The sequence below is a fragment of the Hyaena hyaena genome, unplaced genomic scaffold (genome assembly GCF_003009895.1).
Source record: "Hyaena hyaena isolate Hyena2069 unplaced genomic scaffold, ASM300989v1 scaffold_1449, whole genome shotgun sequence".
Classification (NCBI taxonomy): Eukaryota; Metazoa; Chordata; class Mammalia; order Carnivora; family Hyaenidae; genus Hyaena; species Hyaena hyaena.
Window position 1 is genome coordinate 191,651 of NW_024082083.1, and position 27,575 is coordinate 219,225.

Here is a 27,575-nt window from a genome sequence, read left to right on the forward strand (position 1 = left end):
CCCTTCCCTTATGTTTATCTGTTTTGTATGTTAAAGTCCTCATATGATTGGACTCATATGATTTTTAATGTTTTGAGGAACCGCCATACTGTTTTCCAGAGTGGCTGCACCAGTTAAAATAGCAAACATTTTTGAGTACTTATCATGTACCAAAAATCTTTAGCAGGTAGCACAGTATGTGACACGTGTGTTTGTTGAATGTTAAGAGCGAGTGAACCCATTACTTACTTAATTCTTCCACCCTCCCATGAAGTAAATCAAACAATCCACTATGTTAATAAATTTTGTCTCTGGGTCAGCACTTTCCAGTGGTTGACCTTAAGCAAACCATTTCTGTTCCTTAGAATCATTCTGAGGACAATGGAAACTGATAGTACTTCCTCATGAGATTGTTGTTAAGATTATGTGGAAAAATGCAAATAAAGGACTTTGAACATTCCTCACTTTATAGATGAGGAATATGGACGTGTCGAAACCTAGTCATCTGTCCAGGAAAGAACAGCTAGTGCATTGAGGAGCTGAAACTCCAGGCCTTTTACTCCAGAGCATAAGTTCCTCACCACGGTTCTGTTCTACCTGCCACATGCCAATTTCTTCAGGCCCTGAAAGAAATGAATGAGCCAGCTATTTTATAATCTGAAGCCTTTATAGGGACAAGACACTGGAAGACCTTTGCTCCATGGACAGTACTTCTCTAGACAGCTCAGATATTTGCCTCAGATTCTCTTCCTTACTCTGCTTCGGTAGCTTTTTGATTGGCGTATCCCCTTCCTCCGATAAGAGAATAATATCTTTAGGTGATCTTAAAGTCTTAAATGTTTACTTTGCCTGTGCGAGCCTGTGCCCTGATCATTGGCCAGAACCTAATGCTCCTTTCTTTATTTCTTCTTCTTGGGCAAAACCTCACCGCACCCTCCATGTACTGACATAATACCCACTAAGGTCTTGAATAAATAGCATCAGAAGACCTCTGAGTGGCTTTGTTTCAGATAAGCTCAATACATTCTTGTGCCTCAGGGTCCTCCGCTGTCAGACCAAGAAGTCGCCTTACTGATCTCAGCCTGCGTTTTTTATTGTACTATCAGATGGTGCCCAGTTACCTTTCTAGCTAGCATTATGACATGGGACAGTGAAACATAATACTTTACTCTGTCCATTTCCCCCCTTTAATTTGTATAATTTCAGAGATCACATTTAAATATAGTCCTAGCATTTGATAAATTTATAAATCCATAAGGGTACAGAATTAAGTTCTGGTCTGAATGCATCCTTTCAGCATTTAGCATGTATGCATAATTAGGTCCTTAATAGATATCTTTTTGAACTCTTCCACACTCACCTACCCAGAATAATCCTTGGTAGATTAAATACCCAGACATTATGATTGTTTCTCCCGTAGACAGTAAGTCTGAACTATTAACATTTGTTATTTTGTTTCATTTTGCTTTTATTTTCTTTTTTAAAGTGTTTTTTTTTTAATTTTTTTATTTTAAGAGAGAGAAAGAGTGTACAAGTGGGGAAGGGGCAGAAAGAAAAAGAGAGAGAGAGAGAGCAAATCTTAAGCAGGCTCTCCACCTATTGCAAAGCCCAACGAGGGGCTTAATCTCATGATGGTGAGATCATGACCTGAGTCAAAATCAAGTGTTGGACAGTCAGCCAAGGCACCCAAGTGCCCCCATTTTGCTTTGATTTTCAGTTGTCAGTTTAGAAAACTGATGTGTTTCTGTCATGATTAGGGGTCAATCCAACTAGGATTTAACATGCTCTTAGGTTCTACTTTGGTAAATATAAACAAACTCAAATGTTCTTTGTCAGGCATAGTTTGAATATGTGATAATTTCTTGAAAAATCAACGGAAGCTCTCTGGTCTATTTTGAGGTCTTTAATTTTTACCCAAGTTAGAATTATGCCTGAGAGCCAATTTCTGTGGCTCTGCTGAGGAGTCACTGAGCAGATGGAACACAGTGTCTCAGAGAACAAAAGTCCACAGAATCAAATTAAAGCTTGTAAACAGAAGTAACTTTTAATTACGTAGGATAACCAAACAATGACAGTTACTTGACATTTGGGAGTAGTCTGTATCTTTTTAAGATTTCCTATCCAAATTACTCATTTATGTTTTATGACAAGAGAAGTGGGGGAAAAACAGTCTAGGCTGTCCTGGCCTTTCTTAAAATCCATGACACAGGAGAGACTTTTTATTTAACAAAATATCATCTAAAGGATCTTCTGTCACTTTCAAAATGGGCTACAAGACAGAATAGTCTTATGCCAAATATCACACTATTGCAGCTGCTATCACATGCTGAGATTTTCATTGAACTCAAAAAACATAGCGGAAAATTCAGAATATGTGGTTTGGAGTGGCTGGAAGTAAGTAGCCATTATATCCCAATTTTACTACCTCTGGATGTGTAATATGGTAGAATTAAAATCAAGCTAAAAAGGTGTTCCAAGCATTTTAGGTTATGACCTTCAAAAAAAGGAGGTTTTACAGGAATTTTTTAAATGTAGGATCCTGAATGTGTCTTCCTGCCTAATGGAATAGGCATGCGTACTGCCATTTGTGAAGGCCGGCGCCCAAACAGTCTCTTGAGACTAGTCCAAAGAATGGTCGAGCAACGCAGACTTTCAAGCTATGGCTAGTCAAGGAGATCTTTCAGCAGCTCTCAACTCTGGAAACAGTAATCTCAGTCTTCAGGCTGGAATATTTGTACTATTGGCGTTAACCAAGGATGTTGCAAGGGGAGTTGTAAGGGAAGCCATTTTCCAGTTCTCAGTGTCCATATGTCCTCTTTTCTAAAACTCACCTGAGCTGAAAGCTGCAGGCCTCTATGCGGCTTCTCCTTTTCCACCTCTTCTTTCTCAATTGGCCTCCTCCCAATTTAATAGCAAGGCATAGGTCTCCCAAGACACAATCACTATAAACCTCACCTTGAGATGTTTAGTACTGGTGTACAACAGAGAGATGCTGGAAAAACTCTGCGTCTAGGAAGTATCCTTTTTTAAAAAAGTTTTTAGCGTTTATTTTTGAGAGAGAGAGACAGAGTGCAAGCTGGGGAGGAAGAGAGAACAAGGGAGAAACAGAGCCAAAGCAGGCTCCAGGCTCTGCCTGACACAGGGCTCGAACTCACAAACCGTGAGCTCATGACCTGAGCTGAAGTCCAACGCTTAACCAACTGAGCCACCCAGACATCCCGGAAGTATCCTTAGTCAAAGCAGTGTAACCACCTCCCATCCTTGTCATTAAGGGATGCATTCCAATAAAGTTGTATTTCTGTGCTTTTTAAATATTTATAAATATTTATCATAGAGTTGTGTTATCTAGCTCAATTATGTACTACTACTAGTTGTGATATTGATTCCAAAGGTATTTGTGAACACTTAAGGCTTCATTGTGTCAGAAAATGTCTTAAAAATACCTTTAATTTAGACTTGGAAACATGTTTTTGATGAAGCACAAGGCAGTTATAAAAATATTTTACAGTATAGATATGCAATTCACTAGATTAGAATTAGAGAAATGGAAATACAATTTCAAAGGAAAAAAGGACACGTGTAAGATTTCTAAGTATCAATGAGTATCTCGTTTGTGGATTTTTTTTTTCTTTAAATGGATGAGGGTGGTATGAAATTGCTGTGATATTTATATGTCATCAGTAAAAAGAACTATAATAGAGTCATTTCATTTTAAAATGGCAATGTTGACAATGTATTTATAACTATTTAATATTTGGAGGTGGGAATAGTATACTTTGGAGGATATTCTTATGTACACGCATGAGTAAAAAAAAAAATGTGAAAGTTACAGTTTTAAAGTCAGTCCATCAGAGTGAACACAATTACTCAGTGCTTATGGTGCTGTTCCTAAATCTAAGGACTGAAATGCCTGACATCGTGTAGGAAGATGTCGTAAAGCCCTTGTCACACTCATGGCCAAGGGCAAAAGCTAGTGGATGTCTAAGTAACTTATAGATAGCATCACTTTGTTGGCATATGGTAGTTCAAGGTTTGTTATTGGTAAACTAGGTCAGGGAAAGAAAAGACAAGGAAGAATAATGTTTAGGGATTATATCACATGGTTTGGCTTCCTAGCTTTATGGGTGCCAATGTGGGCCATGTATTCTCCTAAATAAGATCTTCTGTGTACTTATAGTTTCATATTCATCTGTAAAAAAAAAAAAAATGAAAAACAAAGAAACAGTTATGCAAGGTTTTTAGAGGCATCTGAAGACTCTTCTTGTTTTATATCTTGTATTTCAAAGGTGCTGATTTGGGATGAAAACCTAACTAGTTTTTGTTTTTAATATAACACAGTATAAGGTATTTTTTTATCTCAACATCTTATGCTTCATTCCATCAATAGCCTTTATTCAAATTCAATAATTGCTCTATTTGATGAAAAATAATATCTGGGGCATACATCTAAACTCTACTTAATAATAATGAAACATGATAAAAATTTTACTTTCAAATAGAATTCACTTCCTAAAGAGAGAAACTTTGTTAAATTTTAACAAATTTGGATACTTTATTAGTTTCTTAGAATCTAAATTAAAAAGTTACAGATTTAAAGCCTACTAGTAATATATAGTTCTTAAAATATCTTTCCTCTCAAAAAAGTGCAAAATGTTAGTAAATATGCACACTTTTGAAACCTAAATAATAATAAAAAACTGAGGCCCATATAATAACAAAGTGGAGAATTTCTGGTACTGTTGACATGAGTGAACACCTCACTTTGTCCTGCTTTTTATGAGAAGGAGCTTTTTCACATTCTAATAATAGGAAAATACTCCTGGTTTATGAGATATTTGAGTATAAAATTTTATGTACCTCATCATCTTCATTTCTTACAAAGTACAAAAAGCAGTTAGATTGTGTTGGATTGGGCATATAAAGCAAAACTCTACCAGGCCAATTTTCTCTTGGAGCTGATTGGAGAAGGGACGGGTTGCATGTAGCTGCTCTGAGAACTTTTCTTTATTGCTTCCATTGGCAAGCTCACCCATCCCCCATGAAACACAATGGGCGGGATGGAGACACCGCTTTTCTCAAAGCTGCTCCCTTTTCCCTCTAAACCAAGCTTCTTCCAAATATAGTGGGGTTTTTTTTTTTTTTTTGGCTTTTTATTATGAAATGTTTTAAGCTATAAGAATGTTGAAACAATTGTATGGTCAATATCCATGTACTCATCACATCCCTTCCACCATTAAGATTTCATTATACCGTAAAACCTTGGATTGCGAGTAACTTGTCCAGTGAGTGTTCCGCAAGACGAGCAAACATTTCTTTTTTTTTTTTAATAGTTTATTGTCAAGTTGGTTTCCATACAACACCCAGTGCTCATCCCCATAATTGCCCTCCTCCATGCCCGTCACCCCCCTTCTCCTCTCCCCCATCCCCATCAACCCTCAGTTTATTCTCAGCATTTGAGAGTCTTTCATGGTTTGCCTCCCTCCCTCTCCCCCACTATTTTTCTGCTTCCTCTCCCCATGGTCTTCTGTTAAGTTCCTCCTAATCCTCCTATACGTGCAAACATATAGTAGTTCTCCTCTGCCTGACTTATTTCGCTCAGTATAACACCCTCAAGGTCCATCCATGTTGCTACACATGGCCAGATTTCATTCTTTCTCATTGCCATGTAGTATTCCATGGTATAGATGAACCACATCTTTTTGATCCATTCGTCCGTTGATGGGCACTTAGGCTCTTTCCATGTTTTGGCTATTGTTGAGAGTGCTGCTATGAACATTGGGGTACATGTGCTCCTATGCATCAACACTCCTATATCCCTTGGGTAAATTCCTAGCAGTGCTATTGCTAGGTCAGAGGGGAGTTCTATTGTTAATTTTTTGAGGAATCTCCCCACTGTTTTCCAGAGGGGCTGTACCAGTTTACATTCCCACCAACAGTGTAGGAGGGTGCCCATTTCTCCACATCTTCTCCAGCATCTAGAGTCCTCTGATTTGAGTAAACATTTCTAATAAATTTTTAACTTGATAAACGAGCAATGGCTTGCAATACGAGTGGTCCGTGACGCCGAACTTCACCTGATCACAACTGAGCCAGTGGTTCTTGAAATTTACTTTGATATAAAAGTGCGTTGGATTACAAACATGTTTCTGGAACGAATTATGCTCACAGACCCCAAGGTTTTACTGGTATTTGCTTTGTCACATATCTACCTCTCCATCAGTTCATCTCTTTATTTCTTTTTTTGGTAGATAAGTGACAAAGTAAGTTCCGTTAATCGCTACTACAAAGGTGCTAATATGTAAACTTCTTGTCTGCATGTGCTTCCATGTGCTCACCTTTACAGGTTGGCCCAGGGGGCCCGTGCTTCTCCTCTCACCTTGCCTCACCCCTGCATGCCCAGCTCCATTCATGCCAGACCTCCCCCTCCACCCCCCACCATTCAACACAACACAAAATGGATTGTTGCAGCCTCCAAAAGTTTGAAAATTGTCTTCCTTCTCTGGAGAAGACCCAGTTCTCCTCATTCTTTCATTTTTACTTGTCCCACAAGATCCTTCAACTGTCATGATTTTAGTGAACTTTTCTTCTTGGGCCTCCAGACAACTAACACCTACTTTCAGTGGTGTGCTGGTACATGTTCATCAACCTTCCTACAGAGGGAAAATGGCCCTAGTTTGTGGCATGTGTAGCATTCCATAGTATAAATCCTCTTCCCTGTCGCTGATGTCAGGCTACCAGCATGGAGTTAAGAAGAGATGTGCTCCATCTACCCTCACTAGTGGACACAAGCCAGCTCTACCCTCACTAGTGGACACAAGCCAGCTCGGGCACACCACTGCTACTAACAATCTATTTGTCACACTCTGTTGTCATCGTTCATTGATTTCCTAAAGCACAGATCATGCTTAATCCATATTTCTGTTGCTGGCGGTTAACACATGGCAGGTTATATGGGAGAGACTCACCAGAACACTGGTGAGTAAAACATTACATGATTTGAGTAATAATTGTATTCTATCCAGCACTTCCCACATTCTCTAAATCAGTGAACACTGAGGAAGTTGCTGTAGGAGCTCAATGGGTGGGAGCTGTGAGCCAGATGTGGAGCATCTGTGATGTGTGGGGGGTGTCCCCTGTGGTAGGAATCTCTCTTCACCCTAGCACTTGCCCCTCATCACAGTGATACTGCTGCCATGTCCCTGTCCCCTTAGAAGCTGAAGTCCACCTTGCGGGGATGCAGCACTCACTCCGCAAGCCGCTTGGCATGGATGCCTTTAAAACTTAAGTCAGCAAGTTAAGTTCAGAAAGGACACATGTTGAAAATAAGTCTTTAGGGGCGCCTGGGTGGCTCATTTGGTTAGGAGGCTGACTCCGGCTCAGGTCATGATCTCACAGTTCGTGGGTTTGAGCCCCGTGTCAGGCTCTTTGCTGACAGCTAGCTCAGAGCCTGGAGCCTGCTTTGGATTCTGTGTCTCCCTCCGTCTCTGACCTTACCCCGCCCACACTCTGTGTTTCTCTCAAAAGAAAAAACCTAAATAAACATTTTTAAAAATTTAAAGAAAAAGAAAGCAAGTCTTTAAAGATCCCCTTGGTCTATACATTAGTCCCTTCCACTTTGAGGAAAATTGAGTGTGCGGGATTGCCTAGATTCTGGATACAGTCGCATAATACCCCAGGCATAAAAGAAGATTAAAAGGTAGAAGTTGTAGAGAAAGAGATGCTCAAAATAGAAGTGATAATTGTTAGAATAGAAATGCAAAATAAAATTTTAGTTAAAATGACCAATTTTTTAAACATATAAAATGTTCCTTTCAGTTTTAAACTTTCAAGTTAAAATGTCATATTCTTTTTTTGAAGTTGATTTATTTATTTTGAGACAGAAAGAGAGGGAGGAGGGAGAGGCAGATAGAATCCCAAGCAGGCTCTGTGCTGATAGCACATTTTGGGACTCTGAATTTGGAAAATACCAAAAATCAGGAATAACAATACTAAATATACAAAGATTTTTTTATTTGAACTTAATTTTCCCTGCTATTCTCAGCCCCATTAAGTTCAATTACATATTAGCTCATCTATTTTATTTGAGTATTTTATTTTTACAATGTTTATTTTTTTATTTTGAGAGAGAACACATGCACAAGCAGAGGGCAGGGCAGAGAGCAAGAGAGAAAGAGAAAATCTGAAACAGGCTCACCATTGTGAGATCATGACCTGAGCTGAAATCAAGAGGCAGATAGATGCTTAAACGACCAAGCCACCCAGGTGCCCCTGTTTAAGTATTTTAAATTTTTGCGAGGTTATCAAAGTTTGGCATTAGTTTAATTTTGATTTTCAGTATTCGGAAAATATTGAAGGCAATCCCCAGGATAAAACTTCAAGAGATACTCATTTAATACGTCTCTTTATGCTGTTTATGATTAGGCTATTTTTTATTTTGGGGGGTAAATATGTTCTAACTTTATAAAAGGAGTGGTAAACTTTTTTCCTTATCTGTGTTATTGAGAAATTTAAAAAGAGACAGCATTCCTTCATTAAGAAAATTGAGTGGGGGGATGGATTAAATGGGTGATGGGCAATCAGGAGGGCACTTTTCAGGATGAGCACTGGGTGTCATGTGTAAGAGAGAAATCACTGGTTGCTCCTCCTGAAGTCAAGACTACACTGCATTGTTAAATAGCTTGAATATAAATAAAGAGAAAACAAAGAGAAAGAGAAGTGCTGTAACACGCTGTGAATCACCATTTGTTAGGAGCACGACTGTGAATGCATGAAATAGCATACCGGTTACATGCTCTCCGGTAAGTGATCTGAAATAAATAAGGAATGGTAAACAGGCTCTATCAGAACCTTCATTTTACATTTAAAATTCAGCATTTAGTTGAGCATTTTTCTGAGAATCCACTAATACTGAGCTAAAGAGGATGGCTCTGTATAATTTATTTCCCACCCTTTCCAACTTAGTGTCCTGCTTGTCTTTGGCCTGCTTATGGTTTTTATAAGGCCTTTATTGAAGTTTTTCTGGGAGATTATACTTCTACAGTTTTCACTTATTTTGTTTTCTGTTTTCCCTTTCTCATTTCTCTCAAATATGTACAATTTTATTTCTAAACAGTCCCTCTTGCTGCTTTTCTTACTGTGCTTCTAAGGATAGTTGCCACTTTTGGAGCTCACTCACCGTTTACATTCTTTGTGTCTGGTGGATGGATTTTGTGATCGGGCCATACCGTGTGTCGGAGAGGGTCAGAATCTTTTCCCTCACTTAACGCATCATGACCTCTGGGTGCACTGGGTCAAACAGACTGGAAATAGTTAATGTGGAGTGGAAATAGCAGTATTAGGCTGAAAGCAGAATGTAACTGAAAAAATACATATAACAAAAAGCCTTACGGAGACAAATTGCCATCCCACTTTTTTTCTTTTCTTAACTAAAGTTCTTTAGCAGCCTCTTGAACATAAATTATCTACAGTGCAGGCACAGAAACTTAGACTTTTCGATGGTCTCCAGAACAAGATTTACTGTCTAAAGAACGATAGTTACAAATCATAGATAATACATAATGTTAGAAACCCAGGATAAAGTTTGAGGCAGGGATCCAGCACACATCCTATCTTCTCCTCAAATGTTCTGGACAACAGAGTATAATTCAAGGAGCCTAGTGAAGGAGCATCCATGGTTTCACTTTATCATTAGAAAGACTGGATTGGAGAATGGTTTTCTCCACTCGTTCACGGGCAGAATAGCTGGCAACAGTAAGACTTGCCAATCAGCATGTTGGGAGAGGCCTACCATGGTGTGAATGCTGCAAGAGAAAGCCTGATACATGGGCTTCTTGAAGGCTTCAGGTCAGGGAGACAAAGTGAAGAAGCCAACTGGCTGGTACAGATCTTCTGAGGAACACTCATGGGTAGTGAGATGGGTGTGTGTGAACATCACTTCTGCCAAACTGACTCACTCAGGAGAAGAAAGTGGCCCATTAGGTGTTCATTTTCCTTGGGGATGAGAGAAAAGCAGAGGTTTTTTCCTCCAGGCAGTTCAAACTGGTGTGTGTTTTGATGTGAGTTTTCTTTCTTATAGAAATATTAGTGTGGTGATTCATTGTTTGACTGTCATCAAACTATGCAAAAGATTCCAGATCACATTCTTTAAAACCCTCTAAGAGAAAAAGGAGAAATCTTTCCTTCCAGAACGGTCAAAAAGCTTGTCCTTATCTCAGATTAAAAGACGAAAACTTGGGGCGCCTGGGTGGCTTAGTCGGTTAAGCGTCCGACTTTCGCTTAGGTCACAATCTCGCGGTTCGTGGGTTCGAGCCCCGTGTCGGGCTCTGTGCTGACTGCCAGCTTGGAGCCTGGAGCCTGTTTCAGTCTGTGACTCCCTCTCTCTCTCACCCTCCCCTGCTCACGCTGTCTCTCTCTCTCTCTCTCTAGAAATAAATTAAAAAAAAAAAAAAAAAAGACGAAAACTTACACCAGTGATCACCCAAGACCTGCAGTCTCTAAACAAGTTAAACTGTTCATTTGGATGAGGAACCTTCTGATGTTATCCAAGAAGACTGTTGTTGTATTTCTGTTCATGGCAGCAGAACTAGAAAAACAATCTTCTTGGGTTAACATTTTCTATAAAGGCCCATATAATAGATAAAATGGTACCTCAGCCCCTTTACCTTGGATTATAAAAATCTTATGAGAGATGTTTTCCTGTGATTTGCACTTCTCCAAACATGCTTGTGGAATTTAACAACAACAACAACAACTAGATTCACTAAAGACCATATTAGTATTATTTTAAAACATAATAAAAGTATTTATAGTAATAATAACCTAGGCAGATTGATTTTTTTTTTTCATTTGGAAAATAGAATAAGTGGTTAAAGTTTCTCAGACAGGCCTATATGTAACTTTTTTACGTAAGTACTAAAATACAAACCATGTGCCACCATCTCTCATTAAATCCAATTCAGTAGTTTTCCATTTTTCCCTCTAGAACATGGGAACCAACAGAAGGTCAAAGAGTATCAGGTGCTTAAACAAATGTTTTATGGCCATTAAATAACAAACATGATGCTTCAGGGAACTCAGGGAGTTGAAACTTCCTGGTATGATCACTTCAAGGGAGAACTTTCAAAAGGACAGTTTCCTAAAGTAGTCTTCCCAGCATGGAGTTCCAGAAATGAGTAGAAAATCCTAGTGACTCACTTGATTCTTCCTGCCAATACATGCTCTCTCTGTATAAACACAAGAGAAGGGAACTCAATTAGAAGAGAAGGGTAGGAACCTAACCTGTCAGCTCCGTGATTTTTTCAGCCTTTTACCCACCTCCCCTTGGAAATCTCAAAAGTTGCTCTTCACATTTTGGGGACCTCTCAAGAGCCACATCCAAGTATTAATGGCCAAATGTATAAGTTTTAAAAACTAATTCACAGAGGGCACGTGGGTAGCTCAATTAAGTGTCTGACTTTTAATTTTTGGCTCAGGTCATGCTCTCACCATCCATGAGTTCAAGCTCCACATCAGGCTCTGTGCTGGCAGTGTGGAGCCTGCTTGAGATTGTGTTTCTCTCCTTCTCTCTGCCTCTTCTCCCTCTCAAAAATAAATAAATAAGCTTACAAAGATAAAGTAAAATAAAATTAATTCACAGATAAATCCATGTGGTTGGGGGAGGGATGGCTTGGCTTACTATAGTTGGTTATATATTTAAATTTGTAAGATAATTACAATGAGGTAAAGGCCACTGACTACTTAATTCTCTGTTTTAAAATACAGGCGCAACAGCCGCAGCCCGGAAGGAGGTGATAAGGAACAAGATCCGAGCAATAGGCAAAATGGCCCGAGTGTTCTCAGTTCTCAGGTGGGATCATTGTACCTGTATTTCTGTTTTGAATGTGCTCATGTGTCACTTCATAAGCATTCTGATACTTTAACCTGATAACTTAAATATTTTACTAGAAAATATTTACTTTTTCTTAGGTTTTTTTTCTTTTAAATGGAATTGTTCATTCCTTACTCTCTTAGTCACACTGAAGTATACTAAATTATTTCTATAGAGAAAGCTGCTAACTGGACTACTTCCTGTTTTATCATCCTGTTTGCTGCTGGACTTTAAAACACAATAGGTTGAACTTGTAGTGACATAGGAAACCTGTTATAATTCATTTTAGTTTTCATTCTGGCTCTGTGGTAAAAGATGAATTTATCGGGTACATTTCAGTAGATTTCTGGGAAATGAATGTTTACCATCGAGCTGGTTCATGTGAACATATGTTATTCTAATAAATCATGGAAAGAAAAAACAGCTATTTAATGTTAAAATTCACCTGTAGTAGTTATTTTTTAAATAGATCATGAATCATGTTATTCTTAATCCTGCATTAGAAAACAAGTATTTCCCTAGAGAGAATTAACTCCACTTTTCTTAAATTTAAATTCTGTTATCTACTGTTAGGTAAAACAAAGTAACTTACACTTCTCTTCAAAAAAATTGCTGTGAAATATGACATGATTATACGTGAGGAGTATATGGTCAATTCGCAGTTACTCACTTATAAGGATAAATAGGAATACCTTGAGAAATAGTCCATTTCCATCTTATATGGTTCATAACCTAATTTTTGCCAAATTTTGTCTCACTTCTTCCTCCTAGAGTAGCTACATGGGCCCTTTTGATTTCTCCTCTGGCTATTTCTAGTGTACTCCTGATAGAGTCACTAAAGGATAACTAAACAGCTCGATGCCAATAGCAGGGAGCCATGAGAAAGATGAAAAGCAGTATCAGCCTTTCTTAAAACACCAAATCAAAGTCAACAATAGCTCTGCGTCAGCCAGCCAAATCCTGAAAAGTCCTGTTAAAGCTGAAAATCGAGTATCGTTGCTCCTCACAGCCTAACAAATGAGGCTGCCTCTGCTCTAATGCTTTCTATCCCTGACAGAATTATCAGGACTCATTCATTCAGTCATAAGTACGTTAAAACTTAAAGCACTGATCAGGCACCTTGAAGGAAAAAAAACAATACAGGGGGATAGCAAGTGGGAGATGAGGCACTGCTTTCAGTATGTGGCCAACAAAGAACTTTCTGAATAGTAGCATTTGAGTGGTAAGTGGGGGGTGACCTTCATGAAGATACGGAAGTAAAGATGTTTAAGGCAAAAGTGCAAAGATTCTTAGATAGAAACCAGCACTTTGAAGGACCAGCAAGGAGATCTATGTGGCTGGAAAAGTGCCCGCTGGGGGCAAGAGACCGTGTGACGGTCATAAGCTCAACTACTACTTCTTTTTTATCAATTCCTTGTTTATTATGCCTCAGATTTACAAAGAAACATTATTTTATTTTTATTACCTGAAGTCTCTGTGAGGAGAAGTAAACAGCTCCAAAAGTTCCAAGTGAAAGTATATTTCACTTGGAGAAGCCTTTCTTAATATAAAAATTTGGTTTCCCTCTCTGTTAGTCTTCAAACCACATGAAAGTGGGAGGGGCCATGCTGGAGAATCATAGGTACATCTTAAAACTGCAAGGCCCTCCAGCCACTGCCAGTGGATGCATAAACTCTAATTATTCTCATCTGAGAAATGATCCATTTGCACCCAGTAATGATCAGTGACTTGACTAAGATAGCACACATTGACAGAAAATATAAACAAGGTTTATTTTATGGTTTTCCTATATTAAACGCATCTATACTAAATCTGCAGAATGCAAGGGAGGTCATAGCCCGAGAAAGCTTAGTAAATAATATTGAGTATTAAATGTGTACAATATACTGAGTTAGGCACACCAAATACCAAATCGGAATGACAGACATGTTGACAACAAACTTACATACGACAATGACACGTGTTCTAAATACATGAAGAGATGCTCTGCTATGGAAGAGAACGGGGGGCTCCAGGGAGCTCTTCTGTTCCCTGAAAAAAAAAATGTTCATGAAGAGGCTGACAGTGAAGGAGTACCAGGAAGGAGAGGCTGGATTCCATTAGGTGGTGAATTGTGGTAAAGGCATGCCTGGAGGCTGAGAAGTCATCAAGAACATAAGTCACGTGTTCCTAAGAGCAACATTTTATGGGCACTTGCTAAGGGCCAGGTGCCATGGCTCATGGCGCTTGCATGTGACAGTAATCCACATGGCAAATTTGCAAGCGAGGCAAGGTGTCCAAACTCAGTTAGTGAGCAGTGCTACTGAGTGTCTGACTTGAACAATATGGTCAGTGAATTCTAAGTATTCAAAAGAGCTGGGTGGTAAGACATGAAGGTAGGTGAGGAATCTAGTGAAAAGTGGACCTGAAAATGTATTTAAGTCCAGATCCTCGACACAACCTTGAATAGCATGATAAAGTATTTAATATTCTGTGTGGAAGCAGTGAGGGTCTGGTGGTATAAGTTTTCAGAGGATGAGAGGCATGCTCTGACCCTTGTTTAGGTATTACATGTTAATGGCAGTGTGAAGACTGGTTAACATGATGACTAATTGATGTCACGGAGGACATTTTGGAAGCTATTGAAATAATCCGAGCAAATTAAGCCATAGGAAGAAAGATACAAAGGAAGAGACAAACTAAAAGGAATTTGTGAAGCTCAAAGTTTTAACATGTAATGAATGAATGAGAATGGTGGTACAAGAGGCCTGATTTTGAATATGAATGCAAAGAAAAAGAAAGTTCATTTCTCTTTTTAATTTTTTAAATGTTGATTTATTGAGAGAGAGAGTGAGCGCATGCACACACAAGCAGAGAGGGAAAAAAGGAGGGAGAAAGATAATCTCAAGCAGGCTTCATGCTGTCAGCGTAGCACCTGACATGGAGCTCAATCTCAGGATATATTAGATCGTGACCAGAGCAAAAATCAAGAGTCTGACACTCACCCAGCTGAGCCACCCAGGTGCTCCAGTATGTTCATTTATGTAGAGATACTCCCAATTTCCAAATCCATATATTAGCATTTAAGATATTTCTTCTTTATGTGACCTCTATTCATTTGACAGCAGAAGCTTGAAAAGGTTGCAATACCTGTATGAGGGTAAACAATGATTTGTAAACATCTCAAACCTCGTATTTCTAAGCACACTGCAGTAAAGGATATAGAAATCTAAAACGTGGATAACACTGCCATTCTTCATTCTGTCTTCCTTTTACTCATTCTTTTCATAAATGTTTTTTTGAATGTGGACTATATACTGTGCTATTCTGGTCTAGATACTTAAAAAAAAAAAAACAAGAGAAAATAAACTGTATAGTTTTTCAGGGGTGATATGTGCTTTAATAAAATAAAATTAAGGAAAGGTAGGGACAATAGAAGGTGAATATTATCTTAAGTAGCTTCTAAAGGAAATCCTCACTTAGAGGGTGATGATTGAGCAGAGATTCGAAGGCAAGGAGGTAGTGAACCTTGCAGATACTGGGGGAATTTCTTTTGGCGGTGATGAAAATATTTTAAAATTGCTTATGGTGATTGTTTCACAACTCTGCGAATACACTAAAAACAATTGATTACATCACATGCTTTAAATGGATGAATAATGTGGGATGTTAATTATACTCAATAAAGCTGTCTTAAAAGAGAAGTGGCAAGATGCTGGCAATACAGTGAGCCCCCAAAGTTGGCTGATTGAGTGGAGATGCAGGGTGGTAGATAGAGAGAGGATAGGAGTGAAGGGGCAATGTGTTAAGCTTAACTAAAAGATGAAGTTGAAGAAAGCCTGCCGAAGTAGCAGTTTTGGGGAATAATGTTTTGAATTCTGTTGGGGGGAGGGGAGGGTACCTGGGTGGTTTGGTCAGTTGAGCATCTGATTCTTGATTTTGGCTCAGATCATGATCTTACAGTTCCTGGGATGGAGCCCCACATAGGACTCTGAGCTGCTTTGGATTCTCTCTTCCTCTCTCTCTGCCCCTCCCCTGCTTGCTCGCTCTCTCTCTCTCAAAATAAACGTAAAAAAAAAAACAGAAGTCTGTTTGGGTCATGTTAGACATCTTCATAAAAATGTGGCATTGGTAGTTATACATATTGTAAACATTATGCCTATATATGTAAGTATATATATATATTATAACATTTTTTTCTGATTATGTAGGATTTCTTCTATGTGGAAAGATATGAGCTTATTCCCATTTCATGGTTATTTAATCATTATGATTTATTAATAAATCAAAGTGAATAATAGTGCTGTGACTAATAATATAATTGAAATGATGATGTACATAAGACTGTAAAACAGTTGTCACAATGAGTAATACAATGTTATATTAGCAAATCAGTGGGGAAAGAGACTGTTGAACAGAAATGGTGAGAAACGTTACCAGTTGCTTCACTGTCTGGTTGTCATTATTTGTGCTTATGATATGATGTCAAAATTACTTAATAGCCCCTGAATGTAACTGCTCGTGCCCTAATCCATAAACCATGGAGTTTTTAAAATCTCTCATATTTACTCTTTGGTCTTCTCTCTCAAGAAAAGTCAGTCCCACTTAACTTCTGCTGAGCCTTGGCTGGAAAATTTACCTCCAAACTCTCCATAGCTCATTTTTAACATATTTACAGTATCAACAAAGGGTGCCCAGCAAACACTCTGTATCCTGACACCTGCTTACAAAATGTAAATTTAGGACTCAGAAAAGGTTGAACCTGCACGAGCGTGTAATTATAAACTCTATCAGAGCAACTATTCATTGGCATAACATTACTTTTATATGATTGTATAAAAATATACTATGTTTAGGAGCTCCTGAGTGGCTCAGTCAGTTAAGCGTCTGACTCTTGACAGTGGCTCATGTCATCATCTCACCATCCGTCCGTGAGTTCAAGCGCCACCTCAGGTTCTGTGCTGACAACATGGAGCCTACTTGGAATTCTGTCTCCCTCTCCCTCTGCCTTTCCCCTGCTTGCTCTCTCTCTCAAAAAGAAACATTTAAAAATACATATATACTATGTTTTAAGGAAAATAAAAATCCAGAGAGCCTAGATTTGAGTTCTACTATGCATCTCCTGCCCCTCTGCATGTCTTTTCTTCCTTTTGAAAAGAAAACAAAAGCTAATGTCTTCTCTCCCCTTGTCCCTTTCCAGAGAAGAGAGTGAGAGCGTGCTAACACTGAAAGGCTTGACTCCCACCGGCATGCTCCCCAGCGGAGTGCTTTCTGGAGGGAAGCAGACACTGCAAAGCGGTAAGCAGACGCGTTGGTATCGGGTAGGACTGTGTGCCCGGGCATCTCTGTCCGCGGTGTTTTTAGCCTGATTCGTTCCTCCATTTAAGCTCGGCCTTGGTCTTCAGTTCTTCTCAGCGGGAAGAAGGGCTGAAACCCCACATCAGTTTGACCAGTCGTGTCCGACAGAATAGCTTCCCTCTTCACAGGAATGCGGGTTCCTCCGCTGCCCACCATCCACCCACGTACACCCTAACCGCATAGTCAGCCCCCACCTGGAGATGACTCACTTTGGTTGTCTACACGCCTGATAGCGTGGACAGCTTGGAGCCGTTACGTTGCTAAAAAGGATTTTTTTATGACGCTTTTGCTAAATGTTCTGGTTAGCTGTCTGATTGAAAAAAATAAACACTCACATAAATACACATCCGTTATGGTCTAGATTCTAGTGGAGAATGGAAGAACATTTAAAAGGGCGATTTCGTCACCTGCTTGAATAGATATTGGGAGTCGTAAGTGTCTGTTCTCTGATTTCTCCATCCAGAACTTAAGAGACTGAGTAGAACCACAGTTTATTTTTGGAAGAGAATGAAAACATTTCCTTTAAGATAGTTTTTTTTTAATTAAAATGTTTGCTGTCCAGTAGACATTTTTGTGATGATGGAAATTCTGTATCTGTGCAGGGGCCACTGGTAACATGGCTATCAGGCAGTTCAAACATAGCTAGTCCAAACCAAGAAACTGAAACAGATTTTTTAAACTTTAGCTAATTTTTATTAATTTGCTTTCAATAGCCGTATGTGACTAGTGGCCACCAAATCAGACAGCACAGTTGATATATTTTCTTTTCCGTTTGTTAATTTTGTCTTGCTATTTTAACTAATGCTACCTTTAATTAGAGTCCAATTTTAATGATACTTTATGAAAATTTACTATTAGATTAGACTTTAAATCAATGAATAAAAGTCAATAAAACAGAAATATGCTATAACATTTTAAAAACTAATCTCAGCCTCTTGCTTAATTTTCCATATCTTTTCCTGAATCTTCTTTTTGTGTGTGTGTGCTTTGTTTTTTTTTGTTTGTTTTTTTTTTTGTTTTTTTTTTCTACCTCTATCCCTTAGTGTAGAAGATGAAAGTATTCTTATGGTTGGTTACTTGATTTAGGCACACCTTCTACATAGAGTCATGTTCAACATCACTGTAATTTTATTTTCATATGAATTTATTCCAAAATCAACATCTTAGTTCCCACAAAAGGAACAAATTTGTAAATGAAGATAGGAAAATACATCGAAGTACATTTCCTCTTGATTTATATCTAAAGATAATTTTAATGACTTAAAAAAAAAACTTCTCCCACCAAAACAAACATGCTTTTTAACAAATGAACATAAATGAATCATTTATATGCATAAAACACAGCTACCTAATTGACTGAAATCTGCTTAGTTTCTGATAAGCACATTTTAAGGCACAGCAGGTGTATTGTCAGAAACTGTGGGCCACATTTGCTTTGAAAGGAAACACTTAATAATGGGCAGTGCATATTTCTGATATGTTGGTGCTGGTGTGGTTCCAGATTTTTTGCTTTACGTTTGAACTTCAGTTACTTAAGTTCTTAGAATTCTTTGTTTTGTTTCTAGATTTTTCACTTGTATGTTTACTTAGATTATTCAGTTTCCTTTTCTGTTACGTTCTGTTAAATCCATTGGTGTGAGTTGTTCTGTGTGGAGCTCTCACACACACAAACGCATACACATAGACTAGACCCAAGGGTTGGAACCCCGTTAGTCCTGAGAACTTGAAAACTCAGTATGGATTTTAAAGCACATACATTAAAATGATTTCAGAATCCACTGTTGGGATTTCAAATTGTCAAAAAGAAGAAACTGCTTAAAGCTTTACTGTTTAGCTTTTCTCCATGGTGGCAAACATTTTACATTTTCACCTTAAGGGATCAGAAGGCACTGTAAGGAAATTATAGTGCTCGTTTGGCGGTTGCTCTAGTCTTGCAACTTTAAATTATAAGAGATATGCAAATTAAAGTCAAGAGGTAGAATTTTAATATTAAACATTTTGGAGTTACCAGAGAAGTTTTGCATCTTAGCACTTAATTAGGGAAATATCAGCTAGCCTTAATAACATGGAAAGGCTCATACACCTGGACTAGTGAGAATACAGATGCTAACCTTATTACAAAAATTGCTGATAAAGCAATGGGCTTTTAGCCTCTGAAATTTGCTGAGGTTTTAGTATTTAGACTGCCTCTTCTTTAAAATGCTGATAGAATTCTTACTGCAACTGACATGTTACCACTTGATTATAGCATTTCAGGAATTTCATTTCCAAAGATGGTATTCCAGTAAAGAAAACTTATTTTCAGTTGGGTAGCCTGGCAAAGGGACCCTGGACTCTATACTTCATTGCCTCCATTTCTCCTTCTCCCTCACTGCTCCAGACACACTTGGTGTTGGTCTTTGAAGAGTTAGATACACTATCAAGTCAGATGCATTGATTTGATTCTTCCTCTAAATTCACACACACACACAGACACCCACAGACACACACTCTACCTTTGCACCACACTAGGAATCGCACCACTTAATACTGAATAGTGTGAATTACGCCACCAATGTTATGACACTGTTTCGAGGTCTGCTATTATGTCTGGCATTTTAAAATCTTAGATCACCAGGGATAGCAGTGGTTTTATTGTCCTTTCTGTGTCAGATGTACATGTTAGAGTAACCTCGTCCCTTATCGATTCCATCTAAATAAAACTGTCCTGTGTTCCTCAAGGGTTCATCATTTTGTCATTTATTAAACAAAACTCAGTTCACTCAGATAGGTGTATCCAGCTCATAAAATAAGCTCACTTTTGTTGTGGTTTTTCTTTCTTTATACCGTTTCTGTTTTATTGTCTGTGCCAGAATCCAGCACTTACAGGAGCATTAATACTCTGAGCTCCCTTGAACGTCACTGATTTGTTCTTAGAATTAAAAATCCTCTGCTCATTTTTCTCATTCATTTTGCACCCCCTTTCTTCTCTTCAGCTACTGTTGAGGCTATTGAGGCTGATGAAGGTAAATTGGCCAGTCCCCTTTCTGTTGTATCTGCAACAGATAAGGGCTCTGCTGGGTGTATTCATTTTTTTTATTATTTTATTATTTTATTTTTTGCTGTAGCTTGTACAGAGTGTGTGGGTGTTGGGCTAACAGTTGTGGCTCAGTATTAACCAACATGTTCTTGCTTTAAAGGGGAAAATGTCCTTTTATGGCTTGTTTGTTTGTTTATTTTTTCCCTTAAAGCTATGTTTGACTTCGTATACAACGAACCTAGTATAATCACAGAAAACCAAAGGATTATATATCTTGAACGATGTGGGGTGGGGGTTGTAGCTTCTGTTTTGACAACTATCGTATAAAATAATATTCTTTGAGTTGAACCATGTCCCTCCCTCAAATCATTTTCAGTCAGCACTGAAAAAGGAGAGAATAATAGCTTTATTAATTCTAGTCTTCAGAAGTTTCTAGCAAAAAAAAAAAAAAGTGTTCATTTGAATAGTGCTTTGTTGTAGTTCAACATAATTTATGTCTCTAAGAAATATTCCAGCACGAGACAGTCGTGCATGAGATAAAGAGTTCTGAGAGTCTTACAAATTTTGACCTACTGGTATTTGTAGGACAGTTAGCACCAGCAAGATGCTATAAAGAGTTCAGAGCTACCCAGTGGCTGTGGCAATGGCCATTACAAGAACAGTGACAGTCCAGTCCTCACTCAGTGGACTGTTCTCTGTCTGCTTTGAGTCAGGCACTGCGCTAGGTGCCGTCGGGGAAATCCAGAACTGTATATACGTCACCCACTGTGCCCTAGCACTACTCAAGGACTACAGCATTGACCCTCTAGAAACTACTTTTGAATCAAGGGCTTAAAAAATACATAGGTATGAGAGAACTGTGTATCAGAATACTGTCTAATATTATCCCCACCATATCCTCTGGAAATTTTTTTAAAAAGAATAATTTGAAGTTCCCCTTTAAAACAAAATTCTTCAGTTGTATTTTGTTCTTGCAAGATCACGTTTTATTTTTCCCAAAATTGTGTGTGTATGGTCCTTTGATAATGATGTGAAAAGTGCCACTTTAGACTGTGGAATTTGCATATGATTTGGATACAGTAGGAGAAATGACAGCACTGTAAGAGAAAATACAACTGCTTCCTAAATAGCAGTGAATCGACTGCTATTTATGTGGGAATTCTCTATTCCTCTTGGCAAATTCTAATCTGCAGTGTGCATTCTTGTGGATAGTTTGGCTGTTTTCTGTGGTTTCTGTGACTCTGTGTCGTGTTAAGTATACTACCAATGTAAATTGCTAATACCCATTGTCTGACCAGCAACTACAGCAGAGCACATTCTTCGGTACCAGGGTAGACAGTTTGATCAAAGATGGAGCCCCATTCCGGACACATCCATCGTTCTAGCTAGATTCTCAATGTCTACGCTCTCACCCTATTGGCTTTTCAAACCTAGAGCTTCCTCGTTTGCCATTGAAATTAGTAAGATCGCTTCACAAATTATCACGTTAACAAACTTTTTATTTATTCATTACGATGAAATGATATTCACAGTGGTTTAGAAAACGAATAGAATACCTCTGTGCCACTATTCTGTCCCTCAAAATAATTGCATTTTCAGGGTGGGTGCTCATTAGAAGCCTCTATTATTTTGCAATTTATTATCGATTTAGAGAAGAATTAAGAAGCTTTGCTTTGGGCCTTGGTCTTTCCCCATTTCCCCATCTTCTTCCTCTCATAACTGACTAATCACCATTTTGCTAACCTTTAAAGTGCAGAGGGGTGATACACTGTTTCTTGTCATGTAATGAGTTTGGAAGCAACTGTGTATATCTTTGAAGAATCTCATCATACTAATAAAAGGCACTGCACCTTTGGGTAGAAATGGCGGGCAAAGTTTCAACTTGAAACTGCTTTCCTTCCCCCCCCTCCCCTCAAATAAGGTGGGGAGGATAAAGGTACCATGAGATTGTCCTTGATCAGCTATGAAGATACAGCCCAATTCAGCACTGGTGATTGGCCCTTCAATATCTGGCTTGCCCATCGCAGGAAGTAAAGCAAACCGATGTCATTGGTTGCCCAATTATGTACTTTATTTTTAACTCACTGGTTGGTTTGTGCACCTGCTGTTGAAATCCTTAAGTTTCTTGCACAAATGCCTTGTCTATGTTGGGAGTACACTAAGGGTTAATGAAAAAAGTCAAATATCCACACTCCCTCTTGAGAATCCACATTTTCACTGAAAAGGGCCCAAACCAATCCTGTCCTTTTTGCTAAAAGTTCTGAAAGGCATTTTCTCCTTATTCTTGAACCGTTAACTTTACTTACATCTATATTGATCTACTAAGAAAGGGTTTTTCTTTGATTTAGGCAGTAATGGATATCAGGTGAACATCAGTTTGACCTGTTTTGCTGCTGAAGGGCAGATGACGTTTTTCTACTTCGTCCTCATGATTTTTCTGAGTTTCTCTTACTTTATCACCCACTTGACCATGCTTCCAAAGTTGAGTTGGAGAAGCAGGAGTTTATAATTTCTCTTTTTTCCTCATTGCCACCATTGAGTTGTTTGCCAAGAAGGTCTTTCTGGGATTCTGAGATGGCAAAGTTAATTACTCTTGTAGCCTCTTACCTTCCGCTCTAAAGGCCTCTACTAGACTTTGAGACCTAGCTCGCCTGACTCTACTGCATTTGCCATGACTAGCACAGTGGAATAGCAAAAGTAAGGCTGTGTTAACGGTCTGTCTAGGTTAGGGTGTTTGATACAATAATCATTTTAATGACGTGGCCAGCCGATGCTCAATCTAGATCCCTGTCCCTGGTAGCAACTTTCTTCTTTACATATCCACTTCGCATTTCGTTGATCTAAACGCTCACGAAGACCAGAGAAATGTTTACCTTTTACTAACTTGAAGAGGACATTTTGGTTGGCAAGAGACATTGGCTGTTTTCAAACCTTTTGGTTATCTTCGGGTATGGTAAGGAGTCTGTTGTGTTGTGTTCAGGTCCCGTCATTTTGTTCTCTACTAAAGGATTCCCCTCACTCACTGCGAAATCTCTAACCTCACCTGATGCAAAGCTGTGCCCTTTGCTTTCCTCCGGCTAACCTCTAACTTTTCTTTTTTTTTTTTTTTTTAATGATTTTCTGTTTAGCCATCAAAGGATTTTCACCACAACATAAGATCACTAGCTTCGAGGAGGCCAAGGGCTTAGACCGAATTAATGAGAGGATGCCACCCCGCAGAGACGCCATGCCCTCTGACGCCAACCTTAACTCCATCAACAAGGCTCTCGCCTCAGAGACTAACGGCACGGACAGCAATGGCAGTAATAGCAGCAATATCCAGTGACCACTTCCTGTTCACTTTCTTTTTTTTTTTTTTTTTTGAGCTGCAGGGCATGATGGGATTGCTGCCTATCAGCAGTTGGGTGTTCTTGCCTCTGACGGTAGCTTATTTGCTCTGGGGGCCAGGAATTGGATTCAGTTTACACTATCATTAAAAAAAGAGGGAGAGAGATAATAAACTATATTTTGGTAGAGGTGGTGATTAAACACCTCTTTGGGGTATGCCTTTTAAAAATGCTTATAGGAAAAAAATTTAAAAAGAAAGCTAACGCTAGTATATACTGCAATGTTAGGGGAATGAACATGTTTTCCTACTGCATTGGGGACTTCTAGATAGGTTAATGAAAGGTCTTTTATTATGTTACTGGACACGAAAACTTTGTCTAATTTCTTACTCTATTGTACGTTTACAGTTGCAGCACTAAAAATGGATGACATCAAACATTTTTAACAAAATGATGTACAAACTAAATAAGGACTATTTATTGATAATGTTTTGCTACTCTTGTCAGACAATGGCTATAAAATGAATTAGGCAGTCTTAAAAAAAAAACAGAAAAAGAAAAAAAAAAGAATGTTGCAAATTTGTTAAAATGCCAAAAAGGACAGTTTAATTTTGTACAGATTATGCTTACCTCAGGTTTCTTTAGTGTGCTTGAATGCTCTTCTTTCCATATAACACTTATCTTATTAATTTAGCAATGAATATCATTTCTTTTCTTTTAAGTTTTAAAAAAACTGGAATAATTACATCTATCTTTTTTTGCTGTTTATATTTAGGGTTTTTTTTTTTGTTGATAAATCAAGTCTTGGTTGTGGCTTGCCGAATTAAATATTTATGAGTGGTGCATTTTTAAGTATAGTGAACAAGACACCATATTAAGTACAGTGATAAAGCATCTATATTCTGTAAAAAAAAAAAAATCTGCCTATGCATGTTTTTTAAGAAAAAAAAAAAATGGCTGTATCGGCCTGTATGGGACTGTAATGCGCTTAGTGGTCTGACATATACTGGAAATGTATGTATACTGGCGTACTTTATATTCTCTAAAATGCTTAATGCCTTTGAAATTTTGTAATCAAAAAAGCTTTGGAAAAATCTAAAGGGGAGAGTATTCTTAAAAGTTTTTAACATAAGCTTGTCAATGCACATATAGATGGTTAGCATGTTTAGCAACCCTTGTGAAATTTAAATAAGTTTGTAGTTACATGTGAAACTCTAAATGCATGGTAACTTAATGTCATCACGGTTTAGTTCTTTCGTTCTGTTCTGTCATGTGCCACAAAATATGTACTTTTTTCACTTTTTTCCCTTTGTATATCAGTTACGGGTTACAACTGGTTCATTCTGAAAACAACAAGAGTCCATTCATATTTTTTAACAATTGTATAAGTGCCCAAGTAATTCACTACAGCCTAAAGCCTTGCCTTTGTAATTTGACTTCTGAAATGTTGGCAATCAAAGCATGCACTTGTAACAATGACAAAGACAAAGCATTTTATATTACTACTCAATAAAATGTGCATGAACTTAAAGAACTCTCATCCTTTCACTGAGTCTGCTGAAGGGAGTCAAGTTCACAACCACCATGCTGTCTTCTAGGTGCTGGGCCCACACCATGCATCACAGATGTACTCCCGCAGGCCACTCTGAGGGCTTGGTGATCTCAGGTGTGGCGCCTACTTCCGCTGTAAGATCTTGGTGGATTGTGTCTCAAATCAGACAAGAGAAATGTACTTAAAAGAGCAAATGCCATCTTCTGGCTCCCTTGAGTGTGGGAGCCAGTCAAGAAACCAGAGCATCCCTTTTCCTTAAAAAACAAAAATTGTTATCAGGTTGGTTCAGTTGTATTGGATGCCCTATCCGCTAAAGCAAAAAGAACTAAGTGCATTTTTCATCACAGAAGAGAATTGCATTTGTATGGATATGAAATTTGTATACCGGCGCTTCGGCTAATATCTAATCACCCGAAGATTTAAGATACACCAGATTCCAGTTTGTTTCTAACATTGTTCATTTTCAGTGCACTTTGTTTTATGTAATAAAGTATGCCTGTGACATTAAATAATTAAGAATATGGCAATTAGTGACAAAGATGTTCTAGATATATTCTCTGACAAAGACTATCCCAAATTCACTTTAATGACTTCAAACATGTTTTCCTATGGATATATTTCCATCCTTAAAAAATGACATCCAAGGAAAATACTTAGATGCAGCCTATTAGAACGATGTGAAAGAAATGGTAATTCTGATACTGAGGTGTTTATTTTCTTTCTTATAACTGCAGAGAAAAAATCCTGACCCAAAAAAAAAAAAAAAAAGAAAAAAAAATTCATCTGGGGGGATTCCTTTCTTTTACAATTGTGCTGAGGCAACTATGGCATATAGAAATAAACATTTGACATTAAAATAAGCAGTTGATGTGAGTATTGCTTGGTCTTTCTGGTCAGTAGTTAGGAAAGTAACGCTGTATATTTTTGCAGAATAGCTCAGTCTACCAAAGAAACCAGTGTAGAACTGAAGTTATTTCCCCAAAAGGGATACCACTACCAGATCATCAGTGATTAGAGCTTTCTCCTTTACTTTTGGAGAAACTGTTGGTTGAGTTATGTATGCCACCGGACCTTTGGCTGTACATACACACATACGTGCGCGTGTGCAAACACACACACACACACACACACACAGAAACAACCTCCTGTCCCCTCCACCCACGCCTAAGGTGACTTACTTCAAGAGGTTCAAACTCAGTGCTGACTGGTCATCTAGCTTTTTAAGGAGCAGGAGTTAGATTTGACTGACTCCAGGTTGGCAATATTTCTTATCCAAAGTATTCTCTACTTTTAGTCTTTTAAAATATTTTTGAAGAAAGAAAACTCTTCGGAGACTAAGAGGGGATAATGAGGGGAACAAAGCGGTGGGGTGAGGAACATCCCTGTATATGGAAAGTGGCATGCCTTAGGGTAGAGTATCAAGGTGGAACTATCTTCTATCAACAGCCCAGAAAATGTCATGGTGACGCTAAAGTCCCCAGAGTGATCTTGTCCTGAAACATTTCTTTCTCCCCCACCTCCTCACCTTCATGTGAAATAATAAACTTTAGTACCCATCCAACCTTCTGCCTTGAAACCAGGGCCCTGATGTGAAGCCAGCACCACAGGAGGGACAGTGGGAATGGCCTTCCTAAAATGTCTCCCACTTTTCCTTGACTACTTCATACCTGACTCACCGGCTTCCTCTTGTCACACTTAGTTAAGAAGCAGAGACCTTTCAGTTTTCCCTGCCTGACTGCCTGCATTTCTTCAAACTTGGAGGGCCCCTTGAGTTCAACAAATCTGAGCTCCCTGAACTAAAGATATGACCATTTCCATTTGTCTGTGGCTTTGCACTTTATTCATTCAACAAACATCGAGTCTCTACTATGTTCTCTCACTATTCTTCTAGATTCGTATTTTACACACACACACACACACACACACACACACACAAAAGGTGGCAATCAGGACAACATATGTTAAATGTTAGTATTCCACCAAATAGTATGTCAGTGTCTGGCTTAACATGCTTTTTAATGCCATTTTGACTCTGTTTCCTGGATATTCCTTCCTGATATATTTTATTGATAATATTAACAAGAAAAGCCTCTGGTGAGGCCCTTTCATGATAAATTCACTTTTCTATAAATGCATATGTAGCAATGGGAGGCAAGAAGTAGGGAAAGAAACCCTGTATCTATTTCTGGTGGTCACATTTTCAAGAGGCAACATTAACATATTGGAATGCATGTATGTAGGAGAGTGGAGACCCAAACAGGGGAGAGGGTCTGCTTTAAACAAAGATTAAGGAAACCTAGAACGTGAACAGAAGTTGACATGATCGCTATACTATTGGGTTGGTTATTCCAAAAGACCTTGCTTAGATCAGAAAAACGCCTACTTGTCACAAAGTACAAGTTGCTAATGAGTGAGGCTGCTTTCGCAGAAAGTAAACTACCGGAGAATGTGGGTGCCTCCCCTTCACTGGAAATGTTCATACCTAGACTGACTCGA

The 27,575-nt window shown here is 38.5% G+C and overlaps 1 protein-coding gene across 1 annotated transcript in view; it reads left to right on the forward strand.

Annotated features, from left to right (window-relative positions):
* Positions 1-25,058, forward strand: part of PPP3CA (protein phosphatase 3 catalytic subunit alpha) — a 173,524-nt gene extending 148,466 nt beyond the window's left edge. Inside the window, exons 14-17 of the mRNA XM_039223803.1 lie at positions 11,740-11,824; positions 17,025-17,122; positions 20,158-20,187; positions 23,330-25,058. Coding sequence (XP_039079734.1) covers positions 11,740-11,824; positions 17,025-17,122; positions 20,158-20,187; positions 23,330-23,526 — 410 coding nt within the window. The 3' untranslated portion in view covers positions 23,527-25,058. The remainder of the gene's footprint in view (positions 1-11,739; positions 11,825-17,024; positions 17,123-20,157; positions 20,188-23,329) is intronic.
* Positions 25,059-27,575: the final 2,517 nt, after the last annotated feature.